A 27704-nucleotide genomic window follows, 5' to 3' on the forward strand; every position below is an offset into this window, starting at 1 on the left:
TGCCATATATTTGCATATATATACAGCCGATACACTAGAGAATTTTGAATTCTGCCTGTTTAAAAGACTGTTGTTTTTCCTTCTATTCCCCCCTTCGTAAGATGCACCCTCGAAACCTCCACAGGTGTCCCATAAGGGCTGCAGGCTAGGTCAGTAGCTCAGCCTCCATCCGTGTGTGCTGTGTTTCTTCTCGTCTCCACCCCATCTCGCGCCCATGTCGACTCCCCTCGGCCAGGGGTTGGGAGGGAGAGAGAGAGGGGGGTTGGGGAGGGACAGAGAGGGAGGGAGGGGCGGGGGCTTCAACACCTGTCTGACAGCCGACGACCCTCTCCCTTGCTGATTTCTTCTTTTTTCTTTCATCCCTCCTTCTGTGTGGCTTTCTTGGATTTTTTTAAGCTTAATTTCGTACCTGTTCTTTTTCTCGTAGCTAAAGCTTCTCCTGTAGCCAGTCGTTTGTTGCACCTCTGTCTCTTTCCTCTCCTTGTTTTTAGCTCTGCCTCCTCTCATTTTGTTTCTGCCTCATTCTCTTTGTCAGTCAATGTCGGATCAGTCTTTATCCTCGCTCCTTGTTCTATGTCTGTAAATATGTGTCAAGTACTACTGTGTAAGTGTAGTAGAGGTTCTTACTGTAGTGTCTATTGGTGTATATGGATATGATGTGTTTCTCCTTGTCAAACACTATATCAGAACAGGTGATCATTCACCATTTCATGGTCATGACGCCATTTGTCGATGTACCTAAATGTTTTTGTCCTTCTGTATTGGTATGAAGTAAATTTATTGACGTTTTAATGGCGCATACACACACAGGATGATCTGCTGTATGTTGCCACTGAAAGACATTTTTCACGCACAAACACATGTTGTTTAGCTGGAAGCCTGTTTATACCTGCGCACACATGAACACACACACACATGCACGCAATGCACACTTTCTGCTAAATGATTGGAACTGATGAGCTGTCAGCGAATTCCGGGTCGCATGTTGAGGCCTTAATTTATGGAAGTGTAGTTATCACATGTGATTTACTGATGTGTACACTCCCATGTGCTTTCACACGCACTCACACACACACACACACACACACACACACACACACACACGCACACACTTTCTCCTCACCCTGCCTGTGATGGATGATGAAGGGCCTGTCCAAGGAATTGATGGCCCCACCCCAGGGGTAGGTGAGTTGGGGACTGATGGACAGGATGATGCACAGTTGAGGTGAACTCACTCTAGCTCACTGTATACTCAGCTCAGTCTTTCTATGGGCTCTCTTCTCCACACACTTGTCTTCTGTACAATATAAATAGAGCTCATGCACTGGTAATTATTGCAGTGATCAGCTTTCAAGTAAAGACTTAACATCTGCTGTTACTGTTGATGACAGATCTGGCTAAAACTTGGATCGTTTTTTCTCACCTGATACCAAGTTTTGAAAATCTTTCTTTCTGTCAAATCATTTGGGGTTTTATGTGCCTGACTGGATTGCACTGACTTGCATGACCTCCAAGTTTTGTTATGACCTTGGAGAACAGTCAGGCTCACTCATATTGCTTTATTCCAATCACATCATTTCTCAGAACATGTTACGTTCCCTGCGAAGCAAGCATTTTCAGTTACTGAAAGTTTATTTAGGCACATAAAATGAAACAGAGGGCCAATTCAATTGTGACAAAATGCATAATTTGTTTCTTTTGCCAGGCAGAGAATAAACAAAGGATTAGTAACATCCAGCATCTGAGTTGCTGTCTGATTTCAATGAGCTTGTCTCAAAATCTCTGCCATTGCAAAAACAACACATCACTGTTCAGCTGTATCATTATTCACAGTAAGCTTAAGCAAAATATGACTGTATATACATACTCTCTATCTCTTCTTCTATCTGCACTCAAAATGAGTTTCATAAATCTCAAAGCTTTACCTCTCCAGCGTTTCCGTGTCAAAAGCCACAACCCAAGTCTTGTTCACGCTAATGGCGTCACCTAACTCTAGCTAACTGCTTTTACACAAAATCAAAAGACCTGCCGGCCCTTAGACAGACCGTGGAGGCTGCACGTTCATTTTCCTTCAGATAAACTGTGTTTTTACACATCTTTTTTTTTTTTTTTTTTTTTTTCCTGGCATCGCCTGAGGCCAAGAGGCTTTCTTTGCCCCGAGCTAATCCTCGTTTCCACCTGCTCCCCTGAAGTGTTGAGCGCTTCGAGCAGCACCATGGCCAGGCGCCAGATGTCACAGCCTCAAAGTTGGAAGTCGGTTCAGGGTTATTGCAATGAAAAAAACTCTACAAACTTTAGGTCAGTTTCCTTTAGGTCAAGAAAAAAAAAATGATGGAATCCTTTGCGGTGACCCTGTTGTCTGCAAAAATTCAGAATGTCTTGGTAAAGAGAGAATTTCATTGAATATCAGTTCTATCAACTCAAAAATGCACAGTTGCTTCATAACAAATAAAGAAACCATTGGCATGTTGGTGTACATTACAAAGTGATTTTAAAAGGGTTCCCAATTGATGAATCATTTTTCTACAATAGATACAGTAAGACATTGAGAAAGTAACAACATTCTCATTGATTTTTCGTCATGGTGTCTCATTTTAAAGGCCTTCCCGTCAAACCCTATTACCCTACAGTATTTTAGGATTATGTGGTACAACAGATGACCTATTACAAACTGCTCATCACAGTCGCATTGATATTCATTAGTTGGTAAGAGTTAAATAAAGGACTGAAGTTGTTCTAGAGCAGTGAGTTAAAGTTTTTTGTTGGCAGGCAACTGCGGAGGCTGGATTGTCCGACAAGAACAATAAGACTTTTTCAGTGTTCATTTTTTTAATGGTTGATTATAATTTAGTGTTTAATTGATATATTTAGAGATTCACTTCATAAAGTGATTCATTAATTTTGTATTTAAATTATGCAACTCAAAAACAGTTTTTAAATGCTTTAAAATATCTGACTAAATATCAGACAACACACCAGTAAATGTTTTCAAATGCATTAAGCGATTTAAAGGGTGAAAAGTCTATAATTGTTCTGCTGGTACACTCCATCTTCCACAGCCAACTTGTCTCTTTTAATTAATTAAACACAGTGCATTTTATATTTGTGAAACATTTGTTTTTAAAACATTTCAGCATTTTATAATGCTTGATAAGAACAGCTGTGTGCAAACATGTAGCTGAAAGCAGAGGTATCAGCTCTTTTGTGTGTTTTTGTCACAATTATGAGAATGTTGCTCTGACATATTCTTGGTGGGGATGGGGCTGTGGCTTGGCCGACGGTTTGTGTGTACGCGTGTGTGTCGTGTGTATGTGTGTGCGTGTCTGTTTCAGAGCCGCAGCTGAAAGGCATCGTGACACGACTGTTCAGCCAGCAGGGCTTCTACCTGCAGATGCAGCCGGATGGAACCATCGACGGCAGCAAGGACGAGAACAGCGACAACAGTGAGTGGAGCATTATGGAAGCTCCAGCTTCCAGCATAAAACATTTAATGGCAATGAGTCACTTGGTTATATATTACCACATTTCATGTGCTGTGCTTTATCATTTTTAATTCTTATATAACTGATGCCAGCCTAAGGCACTCCAAAATTAGTTTAAGATGCCCTTGTTGAATTGGATTATCATTTCAAAAAACCCGCAATATTGAAGGGAACTATTCACCAAATTCCAAAAGGCAGAATGCCATCTTTTCTGCATCTGGTTATGCAATAGTATGCATGAGATATAACTGTAGACATAAATGTGTCAAAACCTGCTCAGATGGTTTTATGACTTCTTATCTAGTCTTCTCAAAAATATACCTTTTACGGTAAGTAAATACAATATGTATGGAGCATCTTGTATTAAAATTCCTATCCCTAAGTGAAATTAACTCCAATATCTCTGCCCTCGTCTCTCTAAGTAAAGTATTTCCTCTGTGTACACTGCATGATTGTAAGTGCCACATTGTTTCGATTGATTCACCTCAGAAGCGTGTGTGATTATCACAGCAGAAATTCCTTCCTGGAAAAACCCATTGCCTGAAACAGCTGTAGCCCCACAGCTTCACTCCTTGTCACAAAGATCCCTCACTGAGCCACTACTTTGCAATATTTCACCACCGATCAACTTTCTATAGTGGACAACCAGTAGATTAAATAGTCTCCAGGGTATAGTCCCCTAAAGCTCCCGATCTCGCAGGAATAGAAAAGGGGAAAATCCGCAGAGTCTGTAGAGAGTCTTCTATATTAAACATATGGGCTTTTGTAACAGTTTCCAATGGGATGTGAAGTACCAAGGAAGAGATATATGTCAGCGGAGAATGGTCGCCAAAGCGATAATGACGACACTACCAGTCTGGAGTGAAGCCAGACAGGAAACCAATCGTGACCTTTCTTCTCTGAAACATCCTGCCAATCTTAAAGGAAGCCGGAGCCAAAGCTGCTGGACCGTAGCAGTCATGCGGTGAAAAGAACGGCCTTTTCCTGTCACTCGTCGTTTTATATTTTTTGAGAAGATAGATCTTCAGTAAGAACTACTTATAGCATAGAAGAAGGGTCTTGAGAACAAAACGGATTACTGCACAAGAGGAAAAAGTAAAAAAAAAAAATTTAATAAAATAAAACATCCACATAATGCATTTCTTCTGTGCACCTTTAACTCATTGCTGTTTTTTGGAGCCTCCATTGTGTTCCAAAGGTTTTGGCTGCTGAGGTTTTTGTTGCATGTGAGGATTCCCCAGCTCTAGGTAGTCCTCTTTTTAAGCAGTCCCTCTGGGCCCCAAGATGGAGGAATGCAGTGAATAATTCAGCCACAGAAAACTAAAAATACCACCTTCTCTGTTTGTATCCAATGAATAATTCTCTATATGAGATGCATCGAGCTCAGAGACGGTCCGAAGGAAGACACAGAAAGAGAGCAGAGGGGAGCAGGAGGTGCAGCGAGAGGAATTGGTTTTGAATAGAAAGATAGAGGCAGAAAGAGTAAAAGACAAAGAGAGAGTGATTAAGAGAGATAGAAATGGACATAGTAGATTTGGTATTCAGGTCTTGCACTAAACTATTGATTGCCCGGCTAGATTATTAGAATAATAGATTACCCCCACCCTTGAACCACATCACCCTCTGACCTGCAGCATCCTCAGCAGTGGCAGATTGAATACAGTAATTTATTTTCAGGGAGAGGTTCAGTGGGACCGATGGGACAGAGGATCATGATGCCGCCTGCATCCTAGGTGCGACCTGAGCCCGGAGTGCGTTTAAATGCCCTTTTTTTTATTATTTGCTATATTTTTGCGCTGAATGACAACAAGTACTGAGACAAAGACACAAATGAACAGCGAATAGTTTTAGTGGGAGAAATGCATAAAAAATAAATGGAATTCTGCTTTAATAACACCATAGGCTTTTGAATTTGACTTGTTTGACCCAAACTATATAGTAAATTGAGAGTGAGTAATAGAATAGATTGTTACTGCAGTGCGTAAAATAACGCTTTAGTGGTATAGCATGGCTGACTGGCAGAGCTACGCTTAACTAACTGCAAGAGCTGTGAAACACCATTCAATTAATTAACACCCATGTTAAAATTTGAGCAGTTATTAATTTGATTGTCATCAGTTGATCGCCTGCAGTAATTACCTGCACACACACTGAAGCTCTAGAAAGATATTGCTGGTTATGAGAGACCTGCGGTATCAGGCGTTCACACTCCATCTGTCTCCGATGCTCCTGGTTGATGGATGCGATGAAGCAAGCACTTTTTTACTAATTGAAGACTCAGTCACTAATTTCAAGTACTTCGACTTTGCCGTGGAAAGGAGCGTCACCAAAATTTAAAAATTAAGAAAATTAAGACATTATTATTATTATACACTGTATATAAGAACACAGTCTAACACAGCTGTACTGTACTGTATATACACCAGCTCTCCCATCTTTGGATTTGCATTTCTCTCTGAATTTGGAGATGGGCCCTTGGCATTTGAAGTTTGGCTCAGTGTTTCTCTAAGCCTTTCCTGCAGGGTTTATTTCCCACTATGCCAGTATCCCTCACATCAAATGCACTTCCTTTAGCCTACCTGCAGGATTTGCTTGTAGCTGATTACTGCTCCACTGGAAGCCGTTTCAAGCCGTTTTTGCTTTATTGGGTTGTATGAAGCTATTTCGCCTGGCCCTTTCACAATAGAAGATCCCTGGAAATCTCTTAACTCTGTCCCTGCACCAGCCTAGCCTCTCTCTTTTTTCGGTGAGAGATAGGATTGAGGTTATTAAGGAAGAGGAATCGCCTTCAGAATAGTCATCAAGTATTCTAATAGAAGTCAATGCAGCTGCAATTATGAAATCCATCAACGGCTGGAGCTGCAAATAGAAAAGCCGGACATTTAGAAGGTAGCTGAATGACAGCTCAGTTGTGTAATATTTTGGCAGGTGAATGAGAGCAGGGATGGCAGAGAATAATTATTGCAAAATAGTGTACAAGTCCAGCACGCCATATTTTGTGTCTCTGTTGCTCCCACTTATCAAGCCAAGCTATTATGGTTAGTCTTTTTGAGGGCCCTATTGCAAGTATGACTGCTCAGAAAAAGCTGGAATATGTTTTGATAGGTGTAGGTGCTCTGGGGTGGAACACTCCTGGGTTTTAGTGATACGTGACAGAACTGTGGACAGTGCCTCTGAGAGACACTGCCAGTCATCAGAGAAACAAAGGCAGCGGGCATGAAAGGCAAATAGAAAGAGGAGCGAAGGAGCAGACAGAGGGGAAGCAGAGAGTTATGACAGAGAATCTTAAATAGAGAAGTGATGAAAAAGAAATTGGGAAGCCTGAGAAAACAAAATTGAAGGTGCTAATGGACTCACATTCTGCCTTTATATCCCAAACACCCAGCTCTCAAGGGCATACGTAACTGCAAGAGTGGCCAGTGTGTATCACCCGTACCAGTGGCCTAAGGGCAGAATCAAACCATTGGCAGGCGAAAGCATCACGTCGATATTTATTGAGTGAAATTGAATCTGCCCGGAGGACAGACCCGTGTTGGCACATCTCCTCTCATCCCTGCCAGCTTTATCTGATAGTCCCCATTGCCACTTGCAGAACAATCATCCCAACAATATAGGGAGCCTGCAGTACGTAAAGAGTGTCCTCACACCCTCACCAAACCGAAGCCTGTGAAAGTCACAGTCCAGTCCTCAGATTTCAACAGAACGTACCTACAGAGATAACAGTAATTCATATGTAGAAGTCGAATAAAATTAGACTTGTTGTTTACAGAATTAATAGCCTCTTAGATGATTGGCCAAACATCTTTGAGACCAAACATGTCTAGTTGCTTCTGACATACTAATTCTAAATTTTCTTACAATCTGGCCGAAAGAAGAATCTTCATAGTCAGTAATTCAATTATTTTTTTATATGAGGCATCTTCTGGTTCTACTCGGCTCTACATGTTGTACCACAAAGCTGAAATCCATAACTTTTTAAAATATCATAATGTGGCGTCATCTGCAAGGTGTTATTAGACATTAAAGGCCCTGAAAACAAATGTTCTCAATCTGCTTATTATTATGATTGAAGGAGTCCAATGTGAACACACAATTTTCTGCCAAAGTTACAACAGTTTTGGGTATTTCACATAAGAGATTTCTGTCTGTGCTGTTTCATCAGTGCTCATGCCACTGCTTTAAAGTGGGTGGGGCTCAGTTGGAAAAAGGTGATGTCACAAACTTCCATACACCAATCAGCACTCAGTAATAATTGAATGAAAATGTGATGAGAGCTGTGGGGTTGTTTGCTTATGCTGCCAGGCCACTGTCAACCAAATTTGATCAAACCACATCCACACACAGTCCTGATGAAGCAGATCCCCGAACTTTAACTTTCCAAGTTAATTATTTAGTCATGGATATTTAATGTTACAGAGAAATATTTGTAAGTTAGTGTGAAATTTCTTTCATTTCCCAAAATCTACGTCATCCAATGCTACTTCACTGTGTAATTTCATCATTTTAGCAAAAAACAAATTATCATATGTTGTCTGATTGGTTGAGGACATATTTGACACAAAACAATGATGCTCGTTGGATGCTCTGCCATCTTTTTTTTGTATCATTTCAGTTATCTGTCACCAGAAAGTTTTGGATTTCTGCTTTAACGTTAATGCTTCACTGTCACACTGAGGTGCGTCAGTGTCCCCATTGTCCATGTCCTGTGCTGTTCACTTTACTGCTGACAGATAGCCAAAGAACAGAGATCAGAGGCTGTCTACAAGAGTTAAGTGAAAACTCAATTGTCCTATACTGTCCTTTCTGTCTGATGTCTCTCTTTTGTCTCTGCCTCTTTGTATCTGTCTGTCTGACCCTTTCTCCCTCCCTCTCCTTCCCTCTGCTCTACTCCGCAGCCCTGTTTAATCTTATTCCTGTGGGTCTGAGAGTGGTGGCTATCCAGGGAGTGAAGAGTGGCTTCTACATCGCCATGAATGGCGAGGGAATGCTCTACAGCTCAGTAAGATACAACCCCTTGCGCCAATCGCACTGTCAGGTTGTGCATGCGTGTGTGTTACCAGCATGTGTATTTGTTCATTTACACGTGTTGTGTTTTGCTCAGTTTGTTGTCTCTTTTAATATCCCACTGCAGCAAAGACTCAACCCTTCCAAACCCTTTCATCTCTGCTCTATTCGAGAGCTCTTCAGATGTGCCTTTGTGTTGCTGTGCAGCACTTATTCCCCCCCTTTGTTGTTGTAGCAACACCACGCATGTTTTACATTTAATTTGACATCAAGTTCAGTGCTCAGCCCTTTTTAAAATTGCTTCTCTTTCTTTTACAGGCTACTAATGGTGACTTGTTATGTAGCAGCAATAAACAGAAATTCCACAGAAATTTCATTGTCTTTTGATATAGATGGTGTTGCTTTGTTTAACTTTCAATCTGATTTTTATTCAGGATTCTTGCTGTCATGAAAGGATACTACACTGCAATGTCCTTTTTAGATTCATTCCATCTGAGCTGTGACTTGTTTCTGATGTAAATCTTTTATCAGGAATTTGAACCAAGTGTAATTTCTCATATTAGCTAAATGTAAGGCATGATTATAAAAGTCCTGCACTTGCCTTGAAAAAAGTGGAATTATCTCACCATATTAGCAGTACTCCTTCAGGTTTTAAAATAAATCATTTCAAGACTCAGTGGGGGAGTAAATATTGTGAAGACGGATATTTTAGAGAGAAAGAAAGAAAATAGGCAGAGCTATAGAGACAGGAAGATATCCCTAGTTGGCACGGTTATATAACCTCCAGTCTCATGGTTCCTAATCCAGTTGAAGATAGTGTTACAGAAGAAAGAAGAGGACGCGAGGGCTGCATTACCCATAAACCTCTGCTGAGGGACTTTGTGATGGCGGCCAGACAGCGATGAAAATGAGCTGAAAATTCACAAACTGCCCATTAAACTTTTTTCTTTCTCAAAATATTCATTAAATCCTTGAAGGACACAGTGAAGCTAGGGTCTGTCATATTGCAACTTACATTTATTGATGAGGGAGCCGCTTGACTGCAAGAGAGACAGGAGAACATTTTGAAATATACCAAAGAAATGAATGTGCAAAGTCTAGTAAATTCAGTGCCATTATTTCAGAAGATCAAGCATTCTCGCTCAGTACAACTTGAGCACAACTCAGTGCCTCGACAGATGTATGAGCACTCACAAGTTCAAAGAAGGACGTACAATAAATGCGCAGGCTGTTATGACTCACCCAGGTAGCCGGATTCATTCATAACTAAAGGCTCATAAACAAGCGCACAATTCACAGCACTACTATGAGGCTCATCATACCCCTCCACCCACCTATCTACGTTTAATTAAAGTTTAATCGTGCCCAGACAGAAATCTTTTAATTTATTAAATTGACTCCTTTGCTTTGCTCATTTGCTTCTTTTTGATTATTGTTAACTACAAGTGATTCAGTACATCAGTGTCAAACGGCAGCTCTCAGCTTGACAAACACGACTCTCTGTGTATCATTTTAATAATCATTTTTATGGGCATGGGAACACATTTTTGACCTTTCTATCACAGGGAGGGGTGTTTGTCAGAAGGCAAGTAACATTTGAAAGGTCATTTCAATTAAAGCCACGCAGTGAATGCAGTCTCTGGCCATATGGAGGAGGTCTGCTTTCTTAAATGTGAAGCATGGGAAATTAGCATGCATTGGTAAGCAGAATAAGTGTGTTAGGCTGGATCACAGGGATGCTTATAAGCCTTGGTGAGCCACACAGTGCTCATAAAGAGACAAAATTAACATGCAAACCCTTTTCGATGAAAGCACACATAGCCTCTCTTTCTCTCTCTAATTCCCATTATTTACCATTTTCATTTACCAGTACAGATTCCGCATGTGATAAACAGTGTGAGAACGTATTAAGCGTTTCAAGAGGAATGTAAAGGGGAACATTTCTATGCTTTATTCACACTTTTATGAGTGCTATCATGGTGCAATCACAGCTATAAAAGAGGTCCTTCACTTTCATTTCTCATACCTACTCACATTTACTTTTATTATTATTTGTCTTTATCTTCTTTCCCACCTCACTCTCTTATTTGCTCTTGCTCTCCTCTCTCTTCTTCAAGGTCTCCATTACACTCTTTTGCCTTTCCAAACTATAAAGTTTTTCACTGCTTGTTTTGTTGCCTTGTTTTGTCTTCCTAACATCTGAGAGCAGAGATGCACAGCTCTCTCCCTCGCCTCCCTCCTGGGAGATAATTACTAAGGGATATCCTCCTACGTCTCTAACACTCCCTCAATTTCTTTTTTCTCTCCCTGCTTCTTTGCACTTGTCTTGTTAGCGATGGAATGTGACAAGCTTTATCTTCTGTATGTTTGAGATGATTGTGAGACTTTGGGAAACCTTTCTCTTTAGTCTTTCATCTAGGTGTCAGGTATCTAGCCATTTTTAGTGGTCAGTTTATTATTACTGTTGATCAGTTAAGTGGAGCTGATGTAGCCATGGAGCAGGGTGAACATGCTTGTGTGCAGTGTTTAGCGATGAAGTGTGTGGGGGCTGAACATCTACAATGAAGAGCTCCCTTCCATTATTTATAACACTTCTCAATATGACCTAGTTTGCTGCACAGCAGTAACCACTGTTCTCTCTCTCCTTCTTTATCTATCTATTGTTCTATCTATCTATCGTTCTATCTATCTCTGCATGAGAAACATCCTCACGAACAGACATATCTGTCCATAGCCACACACTCAACATACACAGCAGCCCCTGAACTGTTTTTACTCTTCTTTCAGTCATCTACTAATTTTATGGCTTCGTATTAATGTCACAGGAGAAAAAATAATGTGTAGCAGTAAAGCCTTCACTGATGGCCTCGAGGGACGAGTGAGAGAGAGTTGGTGTGGAAGGTCAGGGAGAGGTTCAGATTTTGTTTGGGTGACAAATGATAAAGGGCTTTTGTGAGTAGTCTCTGTGCCCCATGTCTTCATATTTTTCTGACAAAAATGGTTAGAAGGAGTTATTGTTGTTGTGTTGAATCAAAAGCTTGAGTGAAGACTGTGTGTGTTTTTGGGTGCATTAGGGCTGCGACTAATCAACTACAACTTTATTGCTTAATTATTTAGTCTATAAAATGCCAGAAAATTGTAAAAATACCCAGTTCCAAAGCCTAAGCTGGCATCTTCAGAATGTATTTGAGAAGCTGCTAAAAGCCAGTGTTTGGTATTTTTACTTGATAAATGACCTCAACAACAAATCGACTATCCAAATGGTTGGTGATTAATTTTCTGTCAACCACCTAATTGATTATTTGACCTGCTTTAGCACTAGTGTACATGCATATAACGTTGCATGTACATGTTGACAGTGCATATGACAGGGAATGGATTGATGGTTCTCTCTTGAGGTAAAATGAAAAAAAATGAGGAAAGAGCATTAGCATGTGTTTGTGATTTTATTTTAGCCATTAACCATCAATGTCCTCTCTGGAGGAAGTTATGAAAGGACAGAACTGAACCTTGCTTGAAAGTGACTGACTTTCAGAGTGAGACAGAGAAAAAGATAAACACCGAGGGGAGGAGAGGGATAGAAAAAGTGAGAAAGAGAGTTTTTCAGTTTAAGTAATGTCTAGACAATCCCGACCTGAATCTCTCCCAGAATAATAATGAGCTCTCCGGGAGTTCCATGGCAGGCCTGGGATTCTCACCGAGGCCAAATCTCTCAGATATACCAGTGGCTCAGGCCCATATTTAAATGGAGGTCCCCCCCAACATCCTCCACATCTTTATCTGAAGCCAAAGGATGTCTTAATGCAGAGCAAGAGAGCTGCCTCCCTCCTCAGATGGAGCCCGTATCTGATTTGGATTCAGGATGCATTCAACCCAGTTTTGTTGGCAACCCTGTTTCATATCCATTACATCTTGCTCTCTTGCTTTGTGTTTCATTTTATATTTCCTACACCAGCACCCCCACCGCACCACCTTCCTCAATCTCCACAACGCACAAACACACGTATCACTTCACTCATATCTGTTTGAATGTTCTTTATCATCTGGGATTTTGGTTGCTGTTTGTTGTGTTTGACATTGTGTGGCAACAGAATTAAGATATCCGGAAATTCAAAGAAGCAGATTACACCCACTGATACCCCCATGGTAGAACAGCATTACAATGGGGTGTCCATGTGGCTTAGTGGTTAAGTAGTATTCTATGTATCTATCAATTCCAGCTGGGTACCTTTGTTGCATGCCATACCCCTCTTTCTTCCCGTGTTTCATGTTTTTGCAAACACAGTTTACATTCAGTGTCTCTCACCAAATGTTATACTTTATGTTGCTGAGTCCTAATGAATGTGTTATATGCATTTTCATTCCTCATAAAATGTTTGTAAAGACAATTTTTTAAATATTTTGAAACATGCATCGTTTACATCCATGTTTACATTAGCTGTCATAATTCTTGTATGTTTCTTTGGGCATTAAAACCACAACTATTCATCAGTGGAATAGCGTATGGCCGGTTTCCATCACATTGGTTGATTTAATGTGAAGGTCTAGCTAGCAATTGATGATAAGATGACCCTAAAATTGTTAGCCACTCTTCTCTGCATCTTGTTTCACCAGTTCGTCTTTTCTTCTTCGTGTTTTAAGACTTGTATTCACTAGAAATTTGCATTTCTGCCCTGTGCAGTCAACACGTGTATTGCATCACCTGCATGCTCGTGTGTGTGTGTGTGCTTGTAGAGCAGGAGATGCAAACAAAGTGGGGACCAGCTCATCAAATCATTGCTCCATTATTTCCTTGTTTAAGATCTGTGCCTGTAGAATCATGTCTATTTTAAACTAGTAGACGTTGTTGTAAATTCAGCTGGCAATGTTTGATTAAAAGAAATTATGTTGTGTGCTGAAACTGCTAAAATATTTATATTCTGTACCCAGTTTCATGGTGTTTGTTCACAGGGTCTTAGATGGACCTCTGTGTTTATTTGTCTTTAGCTCCCTACTGAGACCCCTAATGGTGGCAAGTGAGCAGTCTCACACGCCCAGTTTCACTAACAAGTCCTCTGCCTTTCTCCTTCAGATCACCACAGAATATAAATAGGCATCCTTGTAATCAGTTTACTATTAGTAAGCAAAGCCCTGAAATGTGGCATGTATTTTTTTATTTTCCTTGTTTTGCCGCGGTAACAACTTTGGCCGATTATGTATTCCTGGCACAGGAAACAACAGGGTAAACCTGTTGGCGTGCATTTTAATGTATGACAGCATGTGTGTTGCATTGAGTTTTTGTGCGCAAGTATACTTCTGGGTTTTTCTGTCCCTGTGTGGTTCTGTGGTTCACGCGTGTCCAGTAGGGAGATCTCATTAATCACGAGAGACTCTGACCCCGTCTCTTCGCCTCATATTTCCACTCAGTCATCCACAAACAAGGTACTCTGTCAGAGACTTCAAAGTCACTTACATTCCACCCCTATCATTCCCAAGCCACAGCCAGGGTGCTTTCTAAACTGCTCCAAGCCTTTTCATAGACAGTAACAGAGTGTTGTCCTTGTGGACAAATTTGGAGGGGATTCTATAGCGTGTCAGCAAAGCAAAGTGACTGATTGTGAAGGGTAGGACAGTAGAGCACACTTATGTGTTTGTGTGGGTGTGCATGCATGTGTGCTCGGCCTGATTTGGGCTCCAAACAGATGAAGAAGGGACAAAGCCTGCTGGTGTGTAATGTATCACTGTCTGCCCCCTACCCACTCAAACACATATGGTCACACACAAACACACACACAGCCAGACAGGCACAATGTGACCCCCAGTGCCCCAACAGAGAGAGAGATGTCTGCTGTTTGACAGTGTGTCAGCAGGCACAGAAACTCAGCCGCCAGCTCTCCACAGAACTTGTCCTCCCTCCTGCTGACCAGCGAGACGTTTCCACACCGCCGACCATGTGACCTCACCTTCCCCGAGTCCTTTACACAGCCTGCTATGCACTGCTGTGTCTTAAAATGGATGGTCATAAACACTGCAACTCATTTTGCTGAACTGTGGCCTGCCAAGCGAGCTATAACACAGATACACATTCAGTGGTGTGAAAAAGTGCCCCCTTCCTGATTTCTTATTATTTTTGCACGTTAGTCACACTTAAATGTTTCAGATCATCAAACAAATTTAAATATTTGTCAAAGATAACACAAGTAAACACAAAATGCAGTATTTAAATGAATTTGTTATTATTAAGGGAAAACAAAATCCAAACCTACATGGCCCTGTGTGGAAAAAGTGATTGCCCCACCTGTTAAGTTATTTTTTAACTATGGTTTATCACACCTGAGTTAAATTTCTCTAGCCACACCCAGACCTGATTACTGCCACACCTGTTCTCAATCAAGAACTCACTTAAATAGGACCTGCCTGACAAAGTGAAGTAGACCAAAAGATCTTCAAAAGCTAGACATCATGCCGAGATCCAAAGAAATTCAGGAACAAATGAGAAAGAAAGTAACTGAGAGCTATCAGTCTGGAGGTTCGTGACCTCAAGTTGAAGCGAACTTGGGTTCTGCAGCAGGACAATGATCCAAAACGCACCAGCAAGTCCACCTCTGAATGGCTGAAGAAGAACAAAATGAAGACTTTGGAGTGGCCTAGTCAAAGTCCTGACCTGAATCCTATTGAGATGCTGTGGCATGACCTTAAAAAGGCAGTTCTTGCTTGAAAACCCTCCAATGTGGCTGAATTACAACAATCCTGCAAAGATGAGTGGGCCAAAATTCCTCCACAGCACTGTAAAAGATTCCTTGCAAGTTATCGCAAACGCTTGATTGCAGTTGTTGCTGCTAAGGGTGGCCCAACCAGTTATTAGGTGTAGGGGGCAATCACTATTTCACACAGGGTCATGTAGGTTTGGATTTTGTTTTCCCTTAATAATAACAACCTTCATTTAAATACTGCATTTTGTGTTTACTTGTTATCTTTGACTAATATTTAAATTTGTTTGATGATCTGAAACATTTAAGTGTGACAAACACTTTTTCATACCACTGTGCTCTTCAAACAGCATTTAGAGTTTAAAACTGCAATATTTGTACATGAACAATGGATCAAATTACTATATGAAATGTGAAAGGTGTTGCTTAAAGTGACAATGTCACAGCTCTGAGATTTTAAGCATCTTTCAACTCACTGTTTTTTGTTTTGGGGACCACAACTGTAATGTTTTGATTCACTCTCACAATTCTCAACAAACCCTGTATCCAGTTGCAACAGCTAGCTGCTCTGATATACCGACTGTATGCTACCTGCACAGCACCAAACAGCAGACAGACAAAGTTAGCGACTAACTCGTGAAGATAGTGGAGCCTTTAGCAGCTAAAGGGCCAGATAATTTTCTCAGGAGTTGGTGGAGAGCAAAAACAGAGCTGTTGCTCAGTGTCTGCTATGTGTAAATATGCTGTTTGTGAGAGGTTCACCATTACAACTGTATAAGGTGGTGATATGTCAGTGATTTGTTTACAGCTTGTTGCACCACCTCAAGTGGCCGAAAAAATCTATATGTTTTATTTTAGTTGTTTACTGCATAATGCGGGTCCTGCAAACACCTTTTAAGGGTAATTTACCTGAACTTCAAAAACACACATTACCGCACTTACTGCTAGATGGGGTTTAATTTGTCCAGGTTTTGAGATATCCTTCTGAGATTTCTGCCTCCAACCCAGTACAATGGAGGTGAATGGAATTTAGTTTGTGGTGCTTAAAGCATTGGAAAATGACATTTAAAATATTCAGCAGCAACATTTTCAAAGTCAGTATCATCATCTCTATTTTGGGTAATCCACAGACCACACAGTTTTCATAGGCACTATTTCTTCAAAAGAAAGTAGTGGCTGAAAACTATCCACAGCAATAAGTAACAAGCACTATGTTTTTTTTTCTGGAAAGAAACTGTTGTGGAATGAAATTTTTCATTGCTTTTAGCATCACAAACAAAATTCCTTTCACTTACACTGTATTAGAGTGGAAGCAAACTCAGAGACCGTTACCTCAAAATCTGGGTGAATAAAATCAAAACTATTAGCTATAACATAGCTATAATACAACAGATAAATATGCTTTAGTTTTTTATTTGGGTGACCCAACCCTTTTAACATAATTTTTCTCTGCCTCACCTTCATTCTTAATCGTTCACTCTTGTAACGACACTCTCGTCTCTCTCTCACTCACACACACACATAAACGCGTAAAGTCACCTCCAGCAGGAAGCAGAATTGGGCTGTCAGTCAAATGGACAACCTTAAAAGGGCACGACTTCCCTGCCCTTCAGACTGACTGGCGTTTAGTTTTTAATTTAGCCTCTTGCAGTCAGGAAGCATTCAGACGATGAGGAGAGCAGAGATGAGGGGTAAGGGTGATGAGGTTTGGCATCCACCCTGTCAGCGCACATTAATCAACTCACCTGCTTTATTTATTATAAATTTTGAAAACATAAAATGACACTTTCCTGCCTATTTTAAAGGTCAGAGCCACCATTATCTTAATTAAAATGAACAAATAACCCAAATTACTTCATCTTTTTGTTAAGAGCAAGACAGTCAAGAGCATTGTTCCGTCTCTTGACCTGTCATGGCAATAATCTGGCACCACACTCAGTTTTGTCAGTGTATCCAATATCTGGCTCTGTCCATTTTTCCTTTCATTCCTCTCCGCCGCCTGTGTGTCCCCTTGACATTCTCCTTGACTTGCCGCTTTGATAATGAAGCAGAGAGATAAAAATCTTCCATTGTTCACCAATATTCTAATAAGGCTATCATTCTCATTACTTGAATTCCAAAGATATATGTGTGTGTGTGTGTGTGTGTGTGTAATACAGTATGTTTACTGACCTTGGCAATATACACATGCTAGTGATGAGAGCCAATATTGGCAGAGTGAAACAGACACAACTTTTTCTTTTTTTTCTCTCAAATGAGACTTCATTAAAATCATCCGTCTGTTTTGTTGCTGGTTATGTCTGTACGTGTCTTTGGTATTTATGTGGATACAAAATTTTATTTTATGTGTGTGCATGCATTGATTCATATGTACTGTAAGCATTCCTTAATGTGCAAGCCCAAATGCACATACTGTATAAAATATCCTTAACTCTCTCTTTTTGCAGGAGATGTTCACGCCGGAGTGCAAGTTCAAGGAGTCCGTTTTCGAGAACTACTATGTAATCTACTCGTCCACTGTGTACCGGCAGCAGGAGTCGGGCCGGGCCTGGTTCCTCGGCCTCACCAAGGAGGGACAAGTCATGAAGGGCAACCGGGTCAAAAAGACTAAGCCCTCGTCACACTTTGTGCCCAGGCCCATCGAAGGTATGAGCAAACTTGTTGAAAAAACATTTTTGGGACAGCGTTAAAGTGATCTTTTTAATGTTTGGTTTGTTTCTTTGTGTGCTTATGCCTGTACTTCCCATTTACTATAAATTGGGTATACTATACTGGTAATTACTTTGGAAAGCATTACAAAAGATTTTCAGATTTCCTACCCGTTACAAGACAGTGTGGTATGAAAACTAGTTATTTAGTTACAGTCTTTAATCCAGTACAATGAACATTTTGTAGTTGTTGTGGTTTTAAAAACTCTGTGCATTCTAAGGCACAAGGTATTTGAGATTTGACTAAAGCATTACATTCTCAATCCTTGTTTTCATAAAACCAACCCCAGAAAATAATCAATAAGGATACTGAAAAACTGTTTTATTCTTGCATTTAAAATATTTCGGTTTGTAGATAGGAAAGAATAAACAATTTATAGTATAGTTTGGAAATGGCGATGGCTAAACATACTTTAGGTTTCTTGTTGTCACTTGATTTATTCATGTTTTATGTATTTTATCATGTTTTACCTGGCTGCAAGACAAATTTCCCCTCTGTGACAATAAAGTTGAAGTTGAAAGGGTTGGCAGTAATTAAGTATACACATTTGCAGTTAATAGGCAAAAAAATCCTCTGGTATAGTCTTTTAAATTCATACGTTTAATATGTACAGAAATAATACTGGAATGACATATACAGGTATAATATGATCTGATTACTTATTAAAGGAATAGTTTAGGAAATACACTTATTCACTTTCTTTCCGGGTGACAAATGAGAAGATCGACACCACTTTAATGTTTGTGTGCTCAATATGAAGCTACAAACAGCAGCTGGTTGGCTTAGCATTAGCATAATGATGAGAGAAAGATAGCCTGGCTCTCTCTTGTTGAAGGTCCAGGCAAGCTTCCCCCTGTTTACAGTCTTTATGCTGACCTAAGCTAACTGGCTGCTAGGTGTAGCTTCATATTTAGCATAGACATAAGACACATAAGAGTGGTATCGATCTTCTCATCTTACTCTCAGCAAAAAAAGCAAATAAGCTTATTTTCCAAAATAACTATTTTTATAGACTATTTTAAAGTCTATTGTGTTGTTGGTTTTTCAAGTATCAGGCTCAAGAAGAATACTCTCATTCATTTTGAGCATTTCTTTAGCTGTTGTGGGTACAGGTTTATTTTTAAATATCACCTCTAACATGTTTCTAGTGGGAGCAGTGTTTGATAGATATTATCATGAAAACTTGTTAAGCAATGTGATGACAAAAAAGTGCTGATATGGCCCTAATTCCCCGTCTTATCCCTCCCAGCCTGGTATAATTGTCCCTCCAGCCTCACACCTGACCTTGTCTCTGTCTTCACATCCATCTCTTCAATCTGCTCTCCATTGTCCCCTTTCTGAGCTCCTCCTCTCTTTGTGCTCTTGTCTCCTCTCCTTCCATCTCCTTTCCTCTCTTTACATCTCCACTACAGTTTGTATGTACAGGGAGCCGTCAATGCATGAGATAGAGGACAAACACCGCTCCAGGAAGAGCTCAGGGACTCCCACCATGAACGGAGGGAAAGCTGTCAATCAGGACTCCACATAGCAGCAGGGGGAGGGGCTTCCAGCAGGGGGGAGTGGCCTCATCCTGACTCAGGGGGAGAGGCCATAGGAAAACTCACCTCCCCCCAAAATACACACCACCATTCCCTCAGAGGAAAAAGAGGGCGTTATGACGAGAAGGAGATATTACCGTACACCGAAGACAACAAAAACAAAACTGAACTCTTGCCTGTGAAAACCTTTTAGATGAATTAATATGAAACCAGAGGATATATATATATATATATATATATATATATATATATATATATATATATATATATATATATATATATATATATATATATATATATATATATATATAGAAAAAACATTTTCAATCAGGACTTGGCCAACATTTTATGCAAAAAAAAAGAGAAAAAGCTGTGATAAACAAAGGAATGGTGGTTTCTCTTCACACAAATACAAATATCTATCATTTCCAATTTATGCTGTGAAAAACAAGCTTTAATACATGTTAAATTGTCATACATTGATTTATTTTCTAAATGCTGTTGCACTCTCATATGCTTTATTGTGTTATTGTTGTCAGTAATAACTAGAACATCATCATCATTAGTAATCTGTTGATCTTATCATCCCAGTTACTATTATGGTTACTATTATTGGCTTTTTTTTTTAAGACTAAAGAAAGTTTTTTTTTTTTTTTTTTCAATTACAATTTTCTCTCATAATTTAATCTTGAATGCACTATGTCACACTACCTGCTCTGGTGTGAAGGTAAGACAATGTATTTGATAGTTCTCTGTGTTGGACTCCAATGGAAACAGAGTGCTTAGTGTGGGATGTAAATTTCTCAGGTGTGTACTGTAAGTGTAACTAATGTGACTGATAGGACAGATGGGCTGTTTTCATATACTCTAACACGAACTCCCCTGTGCTGCTATAACAGGACAGGACTGATACAAGCAATATAATAGAGAGCAGTCTAGCATGTCTCTAAATAATAGTAATAACAAGCTGACAACACATCTCTGTGGTCGGTGTGTTTGAAGCCTGACAAAGAAAGTTGCATAAGTAGGTAAAAGTCAGAATCAAAGGAAAACTGTTCTGATATAGCTTCAGCATACTTTTAACATTTGCAAGGATTATTAGACTTGAAAGAGATATCCAAACATGTCAAAAATGGCAAAGAAGAGTATTCTCTCCAAAAACTGAAGAAGATAATGACCAGCATCAGCACTATGAGCCATGGCCAAAAACGGTCACTTCACATTTGCACCTCAAGAAACCCCTTTCTCTGCTGTTAGCTAGGCTATAACAACAACTCTCAAAACATAACTATATAACAGTATTCAGGCTTTTGAACTATATGGACAAATCATGAAGAATCCTTGATTAAAAAAAATACTTTTTTCTAAGCGAAAGTAAGGATGAAAGTTGATTTGGCAGGCCTGGCAGTGAAGATAAGTGTTGACTAGTTTTCAAGTTCTGCTATTTCTGTTACTTTTATTGTGAAAGCATTCAAGATTTCTCAAAACTGGTGGACAGGGTGTCTGACTGTTTAATAATCCACTGACCTGACTTGTTGATATTGTCAATATAGGGTCACAATCATTAAGACTTTTCACATCACAATGGAAGCAGAACGTCTCATTGAGGAAACCAGTTCATCTGGATTTAGCCAGGTTGGGGGAGGATGACTTACCATCACGGTTAGAGTATCTCACCGTTTGTTTGCTCTGACACGGTAATCCATACTGTATCCACCCCCCTGGTTTTGTGACCCATGATATAAGCCATTTGCTGCATTGTGGAGGAAAGCTTCTCTTTCATAAATCAACCTGCTGACGGGGCTGTGTAAACACAGTGAATTGACTGGTAAGGCCTACACCGCGTACACCGTGTACGCTGCATAGCTCATTCTTAATCCCCAATTGGTTTGTCTAACTCAGGAAGTCCTACAATTGTTTCAGTGAATGGGGCCAGAAATAAAGGCTGGCCGCTCATTGTCCAGCACCCGTTGCACAAAGCCTGGCCACTGGTGTGGTGTTTAAGGAGGTCGGGATGGGGTTGATGGTGTTTTTAATCATTAAAGGTGGTGTACAGCTAAAGCCAGGTTAGAAAGGTTCGAAAAGGAATTACAGGAGCCAAGATAAAGCATGAACATCGCATGACTGTAAAAGTTGATGTAAGACTGGTTTGATTTTGAGGTGAGAGCTAATAAGATTGCTTTGAATATGGGGAGATAGGTCCAAAACTTTTTTATGCAACGTTTTGATCAGTATTTTAGCGAGAGTTTATACATCTCTCCTATATCTGGTTGGAAATCATATGCTAAATTGGTGGTATGTACAGTAAATAGCACACATTCAGCTGCACAGAGCAAACCGCAGTGATATATCACCATGGATCTAGGAGGGTTTTTCACCTGGGGCCTGGGTCCGTAGCTGGTGCAAGTTACCTGCAAGAGCTAACGGTAGATTAGTTCAACTTCCAGCATCTACAGCATAACAGTGATACATACAGCATATTAGACGTGACACTGAAAGTCAGCAGGCAAGACCAGCATATAGAGGTATCTTTTTATAGAGGTTTATATTGGTGCAAATGAGATACACATGGACTTAAAGCAATGCATGAAATTGGATGTACTCAATGTCAACTGTTGACAGCAGAATGAGAGGATTTGAGAAAGGGATGAATAAAGCAAGGAGGTATAAATAGCTGATGTGAGAAAGCAGTAAAGGAGAGCACTTTTCGGGTGTATTGATGTATGAAAGGGTGAGCAAAGGCTTTGGTTGTATGTGATATTAAGTATAATTTATTATTTTTATGTTTGCAGATGATTTCACTGCATTGGAACACGCTCATATATGCATTATGAATTGTGAGATGAAATAAAAAAAAATATGCATTGATAATAAAAATCAGAATGAAGTTAGTGATTGTTTAAGAATAAAGACTATGTTATCAAAAACTTTCACCTACGCCATGATTGATTCAATGTGTTGTTGATCATGACTGGCAGCTGTTATGTGTATCTATTTTATTAATGTCACTCTTTGCAACAGCAAGAGAAGCAGTAGGATAAGTAGACAAACTGAATCCATCAACGTGGGTTTTTATGCGGTTCACATTCAGAAAATCCAATCCGTTTCCTCTATCAATTCACCGGGGGTGATTTATCTTCTCACTACCCCCTAAATCTGATGTGTCATTTTGGGATGGCGCTCCTTTGCCCTTAATTCCCCGTTGTCATGGAAACAGACCCTCTGTGCTGTCTGCAAGGAGAATGAGGAGGAGGATGATGAAGGCTCCCCTGACTTTCAGGACATGGCTTGTCTTCTCTCCTGCAGATGGCTGCAGCACAGAGAGCAGCCGAGTTGGTGTGTGTGTTTGTGTTTGTGGGGGGTGTGGGGTGTGTGTGTGTGTGTGTGGGGGTACTATGTTCTATTTTTTCTATTTGTATAGTGTATCCTTCAGTTACAGTAAACAGCTGAGAAGTGAGCAGCCCTGCAACCTGAGGGACAAATTTACTCACAATAAGACAAAGAAAGAAGGTGGTAAAAGAGAGAAAAAGGCAATGAAAAGATAGAAAGAATTTTAAAAGCAAATGAAAATGTGCACACTTGATTGAAATTTATCATCTATATTGTTGATTCATCTTTACATCAGAGTAGCATTAACTTCAAAGAAAGCTCCAGTTGAAAAGTCTACAGCTATGCTAGTGGATCTATGAGGGTTAGGTACAGACGTGCTTTGAGTGTAATGGTAACGCTAGCATGGCAACGTGCTCGCAATAACAATGTTAACATGCTGATGTTAAGCAGGTATAATGTTTACCTGGTCCATCATCAGTGGGTTAGCATGTTAACATTTGGTAATTAGCACTACACACGTAGTGGTGTACAGCAGTACAGCTGAGGCTAATGTGAATGCCAAGTTTTGCAAGTGTTTGATTGTAAACCGAAGTGTTGGAAAAACTGAAATTTATGTTAGATATAAAGTTGAATCCATCCCACATTTCACCTAAAACCACCAATGTCAACATCATGTTAGAGCAAGAGGAAAAGTCAGGGAATTACTAACACCGCTAGGGTTCATCTTCTGGAAACCACAAATGTCAGTACAAAATGTTGTGCCTATCCACCCAGTTGATGTTATGATGATTTCCCAGGATAAGTGAAAACTAAATCAGAATACATTTGGGGGATCACTAAAGTAATTTGGATTCATCCTCCCAAATGACAATGAATGTCTGTACAAAATTTTATGGCAATCCATCCAATAGTTGATATTTCAATCTGGACCAAAGTGGTCCAACGGTCCAAAAACCCTGGTATCTGAGGTCACACATGTCCTCAAACAGAATATATCACATTAAGACACACAAATGTGTGTAACCCCAAAAACACTGAGCAAAAACAGCTCCTGTTTTAATACAATCAATATGCCATCATGGTCACTGCATCTACCTCTGTAATAAATTTTCACTAAGAGCAGAAATAAGTCAAGGCCAGCCATTCAGACACCCATGTATAGGCCATAGCCAGCTATGAGGTCACCAAGGTTTTTTTAATATAAAAAAATTCAGCGCTACATAACTGTCTTATCAGGACTTGATTATTTTGGTAAGTGTCTGCTACTACTTAGTTGTATGGTGCATTGTGATCAAAGGTTGGCATCATCTCGCCAGCAGAGTAATATGGTGTTGGGAATATGAATGATACAAATCATCTTAGATAATTTAAGAACAATATAGAATGGCAATAATAAGGAGGGGTGCTCTGGTTATATAGCCTACCTCTCAAAGTAAGACTGGTCAAAGCCATGAATAATAGGCCTGGCTATAACCTTCCATAGACTGTATTCCACCTGACCTACACACTCAAAACAAGTAACTACAAGTTACACCACAGGACCTGAAGCAGTCGCTGCGTTCAAGCTCTGAGCTCACAAACTATTATAATAAATAATAATAAAACATTTTTTTATAGAGCACTTATCAAAACAAAGTGCTTCACAACAAGAGAAATAAAATACCACAGTGAATGACGAAATATAAAGAAAGAAAACACATAAAATACATAAAGCAATAAAACAAACAGCCACTTCAGGTAAAATCAGGATATGCTTTCCGATAAAAATGTGTTTTGAGAAGAGACTTAAACGAAGACACTGACTCAGACAACCTAATTTCTTCGGGCAAGTTGTTCCAGAGCCTTGGGGCACTGATAGCAAAAGCTCTGTCCCCCTTAATTTTCATCCTGGACTCAGGAACAGACAGAAGACCCCTGCCCGAAGATCTTAAACTACATGAAGGTTCATAAGGGATTACAAGGTCTAAAATATAGTCTGGAGCCAGGCCATGAAGAGCCTTAAAAGTAATCAACAAGATCTTAAAAATCAATCCTAAAACAAACAGGGAGCCAATGTAAAGAGGCTAAAACAGGCTCATATGGTTGTGTGGTCGTACTTCTTTGTCCTGGTTAACAGCCTAGCAGCTGAGTTTTGTACAGTCTGCAGTCGTGTCAAAGTTTTTTGATTAAGACAAGTGAACAGGCTGTTACAATAATCGAGGCGTGAGGAGATAAAAGCATGTACAACAGTTTCTGCATATGTTGCTAAAAACATAAATTGCTATCAAACAGGACACCAAGATTTCTTGCAACAGGCTTGATATGTTGTGACAGGTTACCAGTAGATGGAGGTATTTGTTTAGTGATGTGTTGGGGCCCAATAACAAGGATTTCAGTTTTATTTGAGTTGAGCTGAAGAAAATTTATCGACATCCAATTTTTTATGTCAGACAGGCAGTCTTACAGAGAGCTCAGCATACAAAGGTCAGTGGGCCTGACAAGGAGGTACAACTGAGTGTCATCCGCACAACAATGAAAAGAAATACCATGTCTGCGGATGACATCACCCAAAGGAAGCATGTATAAGGAGAACAGTATTGGTCCCAGAATTGAACCTTGAGGCACACCATACTTGATATGGGAGAAGGATGACATGAAGTTATTAATGCTGACACAGAATTTCCTATTGGACAGATAAGATGAGAACCAGTCTAGTGCAGTGCCAGATATGCCCACCCAGTGCCTCAGTCTATCTAGCCAGTAGACAGTGAGCCGTTAAAAATAATTAGCAAAAGGGGCACAATACAATCCATAACTTCCAATAAAAACCTAGTTGGGATTTTGTCCAAAGGGCTGGAGGATACTCTCATAAGAGACATGATGTCTGCGAGTTCAGGCAGAGTAACAGCCGAATAATTGCTCAAAGAATCCCTGAGCAGGTGATCCCCATCTAAAAAGGCAGGACTGGGGGTAATATCAGATCTTATTAACTCCACCTTACCAGCAAAATGCAAAAGAAACTTTTCACAATCAGCATCACAATCAGCAGGGGCACAAGGAGAGGCAGGATTAACTAACTGATCCACAGTCTTAAATAGGAATCTGGGGTTGTGCTGATGGGCAGAAATAAGTGCAGAGAAATGACATGTTCTTGCATCCTTCACCATCCTATGATAAAGGAGTAATAACTCTTTCATAGCCACAAAGTGGACCTGGAGACCTGATTTCTTCCATCTGCGTTCTGCTCTTCTGCATTTCCTTCTACAGCTTTGAATACTGTTATTTAACCATAGCTGTTTTCTAGTCTTTGGGTTTGGTCTATTTTTCAGAGGAGCTATGAGATCTAAGGTTGAAGAACACAGGTAGTTAAAATAATCAACCAAAGACTGTTGGTGTTTGAGGAATCGGGAAACACATTGCCATGAGAATTGAACAGTGTACAGAATTTTGAGGCACTATGCTCATTAAGGACGCATGTGTACTTAGAGCAGGATAAGACAGTATTAGCAGCCTCTAATTCACAGTTAAAAACAATGCATAGGTGATCAGATACAAACATGTCCCTGATTTGATCCCAGATGGAGTTTTCAGGTCCAAAGTAAAGACTAGGTCTAAGGTGTGGCCACAGGAATGAGTTTGGCCAGACACATGTTGTTGTAAGTTAAAAGAGTTAGTGATATTTAAAAAATCAGCAGCAAGGGCATTAGATGAGTCATCAACATGAATATTAAAATCACCACAAAGAACAATTCTATCATAATTTAAAACAAGACTCAGGGAGTTCCAACAAGATGGTTTAGGGGGGTGATAATAATAGCAAATATGAACGGGAGGGGGCCACCAAGTTTAAACATGAGCACTTCAAAGGAGGAAAAATCTTTGCAAGATATGAGGTTACACTTTAAATGCTTCCTATAGACAGTAACAAGGCCCCCACCACGACCACAAACCCTAGGGCAGCTAAAGCAGTCATAATCAGGAGGGCACAATTCAGCCAGCTGACTGTGATCACCAGGACTTAACCAGGATTCAGTTAAAAACATACAATCTAAATCAGTAGAAGAGATACAATCATTTAAAATAAATGTTTTGTTAGAGAGGGATCTTACATTGAGAAGAGCCATCTTAAAAAGTCTGTGCTGGTTCAGATTTGAGGTTGAGACTGGAGGTAGGGTTCTGGCCTAAGTTATTATTATTGCTGTGTCGGCTATGTCTGTTTCGTATTAAAAACCTATGCGAAATTACCACAGGAATTTTAAAAGTAGCACTAGAAGGATCCGGGCTCCAAATAGCAGCACTATGATCAGTCCACAAGGGGGAGGTAGTGACAGCAGGTCGGGGCTGTTTATGGCGGGCAGAGAAGAGAAAGAAGAAGAGCGAGGGTAAACAGGTGATGTAAGTAGTCAACTATGTGAGGAGGACAGCACAGCGTGCTGTAAGTTAGCCGCCAGCATGCGACTACCTGACTTGTTTGGGTGAAGACCATCTCGTGCAAACAAGGAAGAACGATCCCAGAATAAGTTAAAGTTGTGAATAAAACCAACGTCATGGGTGCTGCAGACAGACTGGAGCCAGGTATGAAGGCTGAGGATCCTGCTAAAACGGCCAATTCCCCGGCCCAGTGTAGGAATTGGACCCGAAATGAAAGCATGCTTTCCGGTACTGTTGAGCAGGTCAAAGAGGTGGATGAAGTCGGCTTTCTTCAGCTCCGATTGCTGACGGGCGGTGTCACTGGTGCCGACATGGACTATGATTTTCGTGATAGTCGTCGGAAGTGCAGCCATAAGTCCGGGGAGCTTTTCGAGGATGTCGGGGGTCGTAGGAGTGTGTGGCCGCATTAACGAAGCAGATATTCCTCACTATGGAGTCTCCAACGATCAGCATAGTTGGGGGGATGAGAGGAGGCAGAGTGGGTGATCGTGGAGAGCGCCGAGGTCCATCAGCCAACCCAGGGATAGCTGTGGCCGGGGACT

At 40.3% G+C, this 27704-nt stretch overlaps 1 protein-coding gene across 5 annotated transcripts in view; it reads left to right on the forward strand.

The window, feature by feature from the left end:
* The window catches only part of fgf12a (fibroblast growth factor 12a), a 37877-nt gene extending 15524 nt beyond the window's left edge, over positions 1-22353 (forward strand). For 3 of the 5 annotated variants that reach the window (XM_044219233.1, XM_044219231.1, XM_044219230.1), the window contains exons 2-5: positions 3333-3443; positions 8378-8481; positions 17623-17821; positions 19297-22353. In XM_044219233.1, the coding sequence (XP_044075168.1) occupies positions 3333-3443; positions 8378-8481; positions 17623-17821; positions 19297-19412 (530 nt within the window). In that variant the 3' untranslated portion in view covers positions 19413-22353. Of the gene's footprint in view, positions 1-101; positions 150-292; positions 2299-3332; positions 3444-8377; positions 8482-17622; positions 17822-19296 lie in introns of those variants that run through there. The other 2 variants (XM_044219229.1, XM_044219232.1) reach the window with 2 other exon arrangements.
* Positions 22354-27704: the final 5351 nt, after the last annotated feature.

The sequence above is a fragment of the Siniperca chuatsi genome, linkage group LG13 (genome assembly GCF_020085105.1).
Source record: "Siniperca chuatsi isolate FFG_IHB_CAS linkage group LG13, ASM2008510v1, whole genome shotgun sequence".
NCBI classification, from domain to species: domain Eukaryota; kingdom Metazoa; phylum Chordata; class Actinopteri; order Centrarchiformes; family Sinipercidae; genus Siniperca; species Siniperca chuatsi.